Source organism: Teleopsis dalmanni, chromosome 2 (genome assembly GCF_002237135.1).
Source record: "Teleopsis dalmanni isolate 2A chromosome 2, ASM223713v2, whole genome shotgun sequence".
Classification (NCBI taxonomy): Eukaryota; Metazoa; Arthropoda; class Insecta; order Diptera; family Diopsidae; genus Teleopsis; species Teleopsis dalmanni.
This window is the reverse complement of record NC_051847.1, coordinates 55,745,969-55,757,193: the sequence shown is the minus strand read 5'-3', so window position 1 is coordinate 55,757,193 and position 11,225 is coordinate 55,745,969. Positions and strand designations below refer to the sequence as shown.

At 27.0% G+C, this 11,225-nt stretch overlaps 1 protein-coding gene across 2 annotated transcripts; it reads left to right on the top strand.

The window, feature by feature from the left end:
- Positions 1-6,512: 6,512 nt before the first annotated feature.
- Positions 6,513-10,549, top strand: LOC119683400. 2 transcript variants are annotated; one of them, XM_038097063.1, is made up of 5 exons: positions 6,513-6,812; positions 7,051-7,096; positions 8,268-8,307; positions 10,176-10,264; positions 10,387-10,549. In XM_038097063.1, the coding sequence occupies exons 1-5, from the start codon at positions 6,747-6,749 to the stop codon at positions 10,491-10,493; spliced, it is 348 nt and encodes a 115-aa protein (XP_037952991.1). In that variant the 5' UTR covers positions 6,513-6,746; the 3' UTR covers positions 10,494-10,549. The 2 variants fall into 2 exon arrangements, with proteins under 2 accessions (XP_037952991.1, XP_037952992.1); XM_038097064.1 differs by lacking the exons at positions 8,268-8,307; positions 10,176-10,264; positions 10,387-10,549 and adding an exon at positions 7,892-8,091.
- Positions 10,550-11,225: the final 676 nt, after the last annotated feature.

Here is an 11,225-nt window from a genome sequence, read left to right as displayed (position 1 = left end):
AGTTTTCTTATAAAAAGACAAATTTTCATAATGCTTAAGTTTATCATGGACAATTTTTTAAAAAATTCGCAAAAGAAGAAATTAGTTATATATTTAGCGGATATACGTATGCTAAAACGTGTCTAGCTCCGTAAATTAAGGGCAATTATAATATTGCGTGATTGGTATCGTTATATCACTGGGCTGCTTGATCTACACTGACCTAAAAGCAAATAAAATGATGAACAGTATAGAGAACTCATATTAAAAATCGAATGGGTAGGAATGTTGAACATTATATGGATCGATATAAAAAAATCTTGTTACCTCAACGAATCTATATGGTTCAAATTTAAGAGTATATTTTGTAGAAAACAATGAGAGACCTCATAAGAAGCAGAGTTGCAGTTGTGCCACATATTGGAGACAAACGTTACTGTTTCCACGTAGCTTTATCCAGATCTCAATTATCTCAGCACAATTCTTAATGCACGAGACAAACTTCTTGCATTTCTAGAGATTTGGGTGAACACCAGTTGAGAATTTTGTTATAAAACAACCGTGGTGCTGAAATAATGGCAGAAAGCTCTTATTGATAATCAGCGTCGTCGATACCTCCGTTGCGATCTTATACTTTAAACAAAATGAAATAGCTCTACTAAATTTGGATATCTAACTGCGTAGCTATGGAAAATCAATTATTTTGACAATGGATGCCTTATTATTGTAGATATTATAACCTGTGAGAATCTTCGTCTTTTTCGAGACAACCTAAATCCGAGACATTAACACAGCCGCTACTGGAACCAAGGAGATTTTATTATAAGATTATAAAAGCTATTATATTAGATTAACGATATGATTGTTGTTGTCATTTGTGGTGTACCCTGCCAGGTTCAAGGAAACTGTTGACAGCACACTTAGCCTACAATGTTAAAGGGATTAAAATTGAGGGAAGAGTGAATGGTTGTATTTGGGATGTTGAAACATGTTTATGTGAAAATCTAATTAGGAAATTTAAATGTAACATAAGTTTTATGTTAATCATGTACATAGATACAAATATTTACATTACTTCTTCATCGGATCATACAATATAAGTTTGTTGACTGATTCGACAATCAACAATTTGAGAGAATATTTGAATAAGAAAACATATAATATCAAATGAACAAAGTGGTAATTTAAAAATGCTGTCATATTGCAGAAAGAAAAAATACCAAAATCTGTTACGATCTAATTATAAATTTCCTAACTCTAAGATAGAGTAACAAACGAATTGGACTTAAATTTGTGTTGAGAGTCGGCCAATTGAACAGATAGACAATGGCAGTAGGTCATTTTTACTACAGGTAACTACAATAGACTTGTAATTTCGGTATCATCCGTATTAATTCATTTCAAGTTGCTGTTTAGCATATAACCTAATTTGAGCCAGAATAGATTTTTCTACAAAAGGAAGTCGTTTTTCTTGATGCATCACTGTAACTTAACACATTTACAATAGTTATCGATGTGTTCTGTATACTAGGTTATGAATGAACGCAAAAAGAAATTGTTAAGATAATAATTTTAAAACATATTGGAATTACGTAGAACAGAAGTCGACATAATAATTTATATGTACTTTACCGAATATCTTTTTCATACGAGAAACCACCGGCCAATTTTATCTTGTTACGATATATTAATAAGCCGCGCAATATATTGCCATATTTTAGATAGTGGCAGTCCTGAATTCTTCGATTTACATAAACAGAATGTCTTCATAGTAGAAAAAAAGAATGCGTAGTATTAAGAATGTGAAAAAGGGAATTCTTAAGAATGTGGCCATTTGGTAAGAATATGCATTAATTTTGTTGCACAGTATTATGAGTACCTGCCCCTTTATGAAGGAATGAAGTTCAATCTGTAGGTCCAAATTCATAGCTCCATCGTGTATTGTATTCTTATTTGAGTCAAGTTATGGAGCAAAATATTATGACAGACTATATCAAACGCATTTGATAGATAAATAGTGGTCAAAACGGCATGATAGCAAGGATATTGATCTATAAGACTTGCTTTCACTCCCCGGGTTAGAGGACTTCAATAGCTTTGAACACAGTGTTCATTTTTGACCTCTTTTGAAAAACTGTTAATTTGTTTTTGTTACTTTCTACTTTTCTCTTTTATTTATAATAGATAATATATATATAAAGTTGATTTTAGAATTTTTCTTACCTAGCGTATAAGCCGTTCTAGGCCGTTCTAAAAGGGCAGAATCATAACCGTTACAAAAGTGTGATTAGAGCTCACTATAAGATCACCACATTAATTCAACTGGAGGAAATACCAATAATTTAACAAGAATAGCAACAAATGAACTAGAAAAGTAAAGCATATGATGATTAAAGAGAAGATCTGTTTAAAACCCTGAACGTGAAATTACTAATTTAAACTTCAAAATATTGTCTCTAATGATATCTTCTGTTGTTCGATTTTAAGGTGTGCACTTAAATAAGCTTATGAAATTTATTTTGCATAAAAAAAACTCAATCCATATTATATGATAATATCATATAAGTACTAATTGAACACATAAAAATTTTTCTAAAAATTTTATGCCTAATATAGAAAAAATTTTCTTAAATTTATAATTATATATTTTCAATGTAAAGAGTGCATTATCTTTAAAAAATCTATATATGGTAAATATCACCTCTTCAATCGACGAAAAGCTGATTCAGGAACAACTTTAAACTTAAGGAACAAAAAATTATGAAAGATCTTTTTAATAGGGTCTAAAGTTAGCAAACGCTCAAATTTTCAAACAATATTTTCCAAATTTGTGTCAAAGGGAACACTTTTAGCCACAACATGTTCTCTTTTTTTTTATCCTGCGATAATATGTTACAATACTATTTGATTTTTAGACGTTATGTTTTGCAAGAAAAATAAATATGATAAAAATTTTAAATTTTGCCCAAATGCTAACGCAATTCTTAATTAAAATAATTTTATATCAACTAAATATACATCGTAAAATTATTTTTAAGGAACTAGAAATATTTCCTGCCACATAATAGAAAAAATTAGAAATGCATGGGTGAACTAACTTTGGTCTTCAGAACTATAATTTATGCAGAAAATAATATCTTAAAAAAAGATAAAGCAAAGCAGTATTTCATGATCTTAAGTCTTCTAAAAATGACTCAAGTAGATACCAATTAATTCAAGTCTGACAAAGAAATCTCGCATGCAAGCCCGAACAGCTTAGTTATTGATATGAAACTAAATATCGGTACCATGCTCCTATAGTATATATTTGGCTCATGATAAAATTACATATTGAGTAAATTTAAAAAATTATAGAAGGAAGCATTGCAAAAACACATTTTGCAATAAAAAGAGAAGAGAAAAAGTGTTAGTTTTGAAAAGCGAATGGTTCTAACTAACAAAGCTTGTAGCACTCATATTCCTTCAATGGCTCTTCATTTTGGAAGTATATGAAATTACATTTTTGTTATTTAAACAGAGCATCTGCTATGTAACTACACGACTACAATCGATTTCTCTCGTGAAATCGACAAAAATACTTGAGGGCTTCTGTTGAAATCATAATAAAATTCGCTAATAACACGTGCATCCTAAGCTATGCACACTATTGTTAAAAAATTAAGACTTTGATCTGGTATCGCAATGGACCTTAATGGTCTACATGTGACCTTTTTAGTCTGCTAGCATAATCTAACCTAACCTACTTAAACAGATAACCTTGTGTTTGCAAACTGTGACAACTTCGATTCTCCTATATGATAAGCAAATAATTACAATGCCGCGCTAGACCATAAAGGAGTCCTTCGACTCTGGTTACATATGCTATATATTATAATTCCATACGTTTGAAGAATTAGACATTCGATTAGTCTATATTTTGAGTAAATGTTGGGTATAGTGTGAAAGCTTCACTACACAATATCTTAGAATGTGTTATCTTAATATTACATGCCATAAATCTTTACGTTTTGAAAACAATTCTATTACTTGTAGTACAATAATTTTACGTGACAAAAATACTAAATAATTTTGTTGCCATCATTTTTATAATGTTAACAAATAAAATTTTTTAACAAAAATATTTTCAAAATATTTTTATTTAATTTAAACAAGAAATTTACAAAATACAAAAATAAGAAGCATCCTTTTTATTTTTAGAAATCATAGAACATAAATGAGCTTTCTGTTGTAAGTAATAATTCTGTTAAAATGTTTAATGGAGCTTGATATCAAAATATAAATATTTGTAGAATATTATTTATTATCATGTGTGCTTTAAATTATCCTAACATTTGTAACATACGTCATTGTCTGTTACATATTAAGACAAAATAAAAAAGATATATTTAACTTCCATATGGACAAATTCGTTCATTGCTATAGCAACATAATTTCGAGCTCATCATTTAAGTTAAAGTTTTGAAAACCGCAAAAATATACAGGGTTTATTTGGGAAAATTAAAAATTTTAAATATATGATATGAAAATTTACAAAAATTATTTTCAATTTTTATATATTCCTTACTTTTTTAAGAAATATACACAATATATTGCTTTTTATAAAAGATAGACCTTTTCATTTTTACCGATTTCACAAGTACTACTTTCATTTTACAACGTATTTTCAGTATTGCCCATATGTTCTGTATTGGGCCATATTTTATGAATGAATTGTAAATATATTAATATTCCATATCGGTCCATAAATAATCGGAATCCAGTTTTTATAATCAAAGGCAGGCAAACGAGGTCTTTATATTTATATTTAGTAAGCTCAATTCGTGTAAGCCAGGAAGCATTAAACAATGGAGCTGTGGTAATACAAAGACAGTTATTAGGTTTTTTATGGACTCTACGTTTGGGTCACAGTTATAAAGAGGAATAAAACCGTAACTGGATTGAGCTTCATCGAGATTAGAGTCAGAATTTGAGAGAGCTTTTGATTCATTTATTGAAACAAGTTATGGGATAGCTAGTTGAACCGAAGAATATAATAAGGGTCGTATAATATATTAATTATGAATTTGAAGTTAAATAACAAGTATTGTAATAACAAAGGATCTCGAATTATATCAAAGGTAGAGAATATTGATACTACAGATCTCTCTTTTATATTAATTACACCTTTTATGGTAAATTCCTCATTTCATAAACTTTAATTATTTTTTTTACTAATTTAGTCATTTAATTAAAAGATTAGGAACTTATTGTTGGTAATCATAAAAAATTTCGACAGCTCTTCGTGTCGTACAAATCGCACTCTACATTAAAGTTGTATGAGTAAGGTCGTTGGCATATTTTCGGAAATATTATTTCTTATTTTAATACATAATAGAATTTATATTCGATAGGACAATTTATACAATGATTTCCTTAATCCTTGACATTAGAAATGCTGATATCTTTCCCTTCTTGTAGAACATATGCTTTTAATATTCTTTCTAAACCTGAGTTCATATAAAGATCACATCTGCAAGTTTCCTTTTCATCGTTCTGTGCCATGTACCAGCTTTCGGTATTGACTCGCAACTCTTTAGAAGATCGTACCTTAGCGTTTCCCCTGATGCATTTTTTATAAGTAATTAAGCCAAAAAATTCATTAAAAAAAAATTTTATTGTTATAATTTTTATACTAATTTATCCTTATACTTTAAAAAAGTTCCGGTTTTATTACAAAATCCTTTTGTTCACAGACTTTGGATAACATATAATATTTATATTTAGGCCTAGTGTGAGTTCGATTAAATTGAGGTAAAGTAAATTGAAATTTCCTAGGGATTTTTTGCACTGCACTTATGTAAATATTTATTTATTTATTTATAAGTGTTTATTTTATAAGTGTTTTATTTTACACTTATTAAAATTATTTGGTCACAAAATTATTAACATTTATTTATTTATTGCACTTATTTATTATTTTTGGTCAAAAGTTTTCAAATTTATTTATTTATTTATTAAACATCTTATAAAATTTTCACAATGGTAATATATAATTTACCTAATTTTTATCTAATTTACTCTGCTCGAAATTCTGGTTAATACTAATATTCGCTGCCATACCGACATAATTTACTATTTCCCTTTATTTACCATTAATTTACTTAAACTCGCACACGGCCTTAATAGTAATTTTATTTAAAAACTATATTATGTTATAAGCTTTGACAAGTGTTCGCAAAACAGTAAAAATATGATGTTTGATGGATAAATATTATATGAATATTATTCATATATATTATTCATATTAGTATTATATGTTGTATTATATATTATTATTCGAGAACGGAATTCAGGTTAGTTAATATCTTAAAAATAACAACACAGATTTTTAAATGTAAAGCAAATAAATTTATGTATTCTTAATGAAATATTCGATTTAAATTTATAAAAATTTGTGTAAAAACAAGTATACTCAGACATCATAGGTTTTTCAATATTTGTTATTATTAACCTGTATAAATAAAATTCATTTTTCCTGTGCATATGTTCATATATTTACAAAAGATAAACTTTCTAATGTAAATAAAACCCTGTAAAATTTACGCAAAACATTATCATAATCAAATAATTGTGGATAGGAAATGTTCTATATAAAAGGAAACAATTAAACACACTAACCTAGTAGAGAAGAAGTTTTCCATCGGCATATTCTTATTCAATTTATAAAAAAGATATTTTACTAGTGTCAGTAATATATGTGCTAAGAGTCAAATAGGAAGTTATTAGCAATGAAATTAAGAAATTATGTTTATATATTATTCATATTTACACAGGCTCTGGCAATACCCATTAAGGTAAGTTTTTAATTTATATTTGATTATAAAAACAAAACATAAAAATTGTCTATAAATTATTTCAGAAATATTTAATTCATTTTGAAAGCAAGGTTTAAAGGTTGCGTTTGCAGTGAATTATAATATTTCCTAATACTATAAATTTAAATTATTTTTTTTAATATTCTTTCAAAAGAATCTTAAACTGATATGTTTAATTGAATTAAATTAAAAATTAAATAATTTTTTCCATTTTCAGGTATTACTACCCTCCCAAACGTCTGATGAAACAATCGCTCCCAATGGTAATATTAATATTTACTATTTATAGATTCATTAAAATTAATAAGGTTCTTCAAAAGTGTTTTTTATTTCAACTTAAAAATTAGTTTCGTATATAGGTTAAAATTTTTTTTTTAAATAACTAACTCTTGACTATTATTTGAGTCGAAATTTTTGTTTGATTATTTGAGTGTCTTTTGTAAAATTATCATAAAATTATATTGAAAATATATTACTGCAAAACCCGAGTGTCCTACTTTTAACGCAGAGTCAAGTCAAAGTCAAAGTATATAACTCGAATTCTCATCCTCTTCCAGAGCAAGATAACAAATCAAGCAGACATATCTTGTGAGGTATAGCATAGGGTAAAATGTTCGATCAAATAATCCCAATCATCAACCTCATCTTTGGCTTGCTAATCCACTAGGTTTTAGCAGTTGTTAAAAATATTCTCCTAGTAATGTTTTTTAAAGAATCTTAAAAGTGAATTCAAATTAAAACGAGAACTTAAATTCAAGACAGTTTTAAGATTTTGAAATTTCATAAAATCTATAATATATTAAGTTTACCATCTTATCATCTCTCTGCATATAAGGTATTTTGAATTTATTGATTTTATAAGATATAGTAAAATATGACTTATTTGAAATGTATGAGTTTTACGGGTTTAAGCAACTTTTTTGTCATATGAAATGAGTTTTCTTAGTTTTGATTTATTTAAAAATATCTTAACAATTTTTGCTTATATTTATTTAAATTTAATTGTTATAATTTTTTATTTTAATTTCTCTTATTTTTTAAAATTTATTTGATTACAGATTTTCAACAGAATTATAATTATTTGAACACTCCCACTTCTAATGATTATTTTAAAAAATATATTTATTTGATGCTTCCTTCTGATTACAAAAACTTATTGGACCATAAATTGTATATAAAAAGAAGTTTAGATAGTATTGCCGGAGGACATATCATTAGAAAATGAAGCCTTTCACATAAATGACAAAACATAAATAATTCGATTGTAAAACATTTTATTTATTTCTTATAAATTATATTATATTATATTTAGTTTAAATAATTATATATTACATTTATATTATATTATAAAATATTAAAAAGAAAATATATTTTGAAATTATAAACAAAAACCATTTAATAACATTTTAATATTTTTAATATAATTTTTCAAAGCTGGCTTTAAAAAAGCAATGAAGGAATATGTATTGATAAGGTAATTTAAATAACATATACTTTTGTACTTTGTTATTTCTTTAAAAAACTCATATTATTTGTCTATATTTTGTATTTGTGTTCACTGAACATATCTTAGTGCAAAATTTAAAACAAAATTAAATTGTGTTTTCAGCGCTGTTTGCTTTCGATCAATTTTGTATTCATATTGTATTATTAAAATATTTAGAAAAAATTAGTTTCCAATATATAGTTTGTGAGTAAAGGGTAATACAACAAATAAAGGCGATATTATAAATATATTTTTGCATGCATCTACTAAAATATTTGGCTTTATATTGAAGAAATCAAATGCGGAATTTAAATATGAATTCGAATACATATCATTTCGTGTTTGCAGTGTAGAAAAATTAATTTCAAAATTACACACCATTTGACCAAAAACCATTCTAGGTTAGGATGTAGCGTCGATCACTTCGACTTATTGGCCTATTGTGTTACCGTATATGTAGGAGAATACACAGGGTTTAAAACCGCCTAGAACCTTTGGCGAAGCTTAAAACGCTATTTAGTGTCCGGTCTTACAATTTATAAAGATCCTCAAGAGAGGGGCCTCCTAAAGTGGCGCCTCCGTACATGAGCTGAGCAAAAATATAGTAGATGAGAGGCACTCTCATCGTCTTCCCCACAGCTGCGACAAGTTTAAATGAAGGGGAGACATGTTTTCCTATTATACAGTTACCTGTAAGTAAACCTATCAAAAGACAGATATCTATACGGGGTATCTCAATGAGAATTCTGGATTTCCTTTTATCGGAACGTGCCAGATTGCATACAGATGCCTACATATCGTTGAGTCTTCTCATCTTTTATTAAAAATTTTAGCACAGAAAGAACTCAGTAACAGTTTACAATAGAAAATTTAGCATCGCATTTAATTTTATGAACATATTTACCTTAAGCTATTTCTTACTATTTGATAGTAAAATTTAACGGCAACTTGTAAAAGTGATTATTATAATCATTGAATAATAAATTAATCACAAATAACATAATCAATCTAACCCTTATCTAAGATTTCTATACCGTTTTTATATTTTAAGTTGGAATTCTTTTCAGACCTGCTGACAGGTAATAGTCATATGTATGCAAATCTGGTGATAAACCTGAATGAATTTCCAATTTGAAGAAATTTGTCTTTCGTAACCAATAACTTATAACATGGTTTATCGTTTTGGTGAAAAAGTTTTTAATTTAAATGCATCGATAATCCAAAATAATATTAACTGTCAATACTTTTTGTTATATGAAAGTATTCCATATGTATTATCAAGCTCATCCCTAAATATAGAGACCATTCTGTTATTGGCGGAAATGTGATTGTTTTTGGGCAACTGTGAACCATGTGCCCATTTCGTTTACAATTTTTGCATCATTATATTTTTATGTAAAATACTTGTACGTTGCTTTCCTAGAGTAACTGCCGAATTCTTGTACTCAGCGCTTTTAATATCAGTGGCGCCTGAAGGGCCATATTTAAACTCAGCAAACCACTGACAGTACCTAATCAAGACATACAATTGTTTGTTTTTTATTGTTTTACAAATACCAAAAGTATCGTCACATAAACTCCTTGAACTCAATGGCTAATGATCGGAACGCCAAGAATATCGACCACCAGTATTATCATTTTCTAAAAAGTAATGGTAAGAGGAGCGTTACCTGATGAATACCGTTTGAGAGACACTGAGTTATTTGATATATTTAGTTATGAATTAGTCAATAACACTATTGAATATGTTGGTTTTGAAAAACGTATAGATAAACTTAATATTACTAAAATTTTATTATATTTTACGTCATAATCACTATATTTTATTTAAAAGTTTAATTTTTTTATAAATTAAGAGCGTTATCAAATCAAGAACTTCCGCAACTTCTACGGGTTTCAAGGAAGGACATTTTTCAAGATCGTGAGGTCATTCATCGTTTTCAAGGTATGTTTTATTAAATTAACAATTTATAAAATATAGTATAAAAATGTAAATATACTAAGTCTTGCACTATATATCGTAACTAAATTATTCGAAATATGTTAAAAATTGAAACTATTTTGTAGCTCTTCGGGACAATTGTTGTAACAAATTGGATCATAAAACGAAAAAAAATTTTGATGAAATTGATAAAGTGTCATCCAGTTTTAGTACATTTAATCAATTGCTGTAATTCGATTATTTAAAAACTATGCTTATTGTTCTCATATATAAATATATTTACGAAGCCCTGGACTATTAATGGATTTAAGAAAATATATATATATATCTATATATATATATTTAAAAATTTAAGTTAACCTAAGATATTAATAAACTATTTTTCGTGTACCTATGAATATAATGTATTAAATGTATCAAAAATGGTATGATTAAAAATGCTAAGAAAATTTCATTTATCTGTATGTCCACCATTTACAAATGTTAGTTATGAATATTGTAAAAGATAATAAAAATTTTTTAAAAATATGGTTTTAATAAAATAACTGACTGGTTGTCAAATAATGAATATACCCGAAACTGTTTTAATAGATTTGTATTTCAGCTATAAAAATCATACTTAAGTAAAAACCGTGACTTTACCGAAGTTAAAAAGAAATTAGGTCATCTTCATTTTTTCAACATTATCATCATTTTCAACATAATTAATCATTCTGATACTATTTATGATAACAATCTCCTGTTTTGTAGTTGTACGATAAACAGTTTTTTAAACATAATAACGTCCAAGATGCTATAGTTGACTTATTTATTATATGCATATAAAAACTATTTGTCTTAATAGCAAAAAAATTATTGCCGTAATTCAGATTTAATTATGACGTAATAGAATAAGAAAGATGTAAAATGTACTATACACTACACTACTGCACAAACTACATATATAATAAATAATAAAAATATA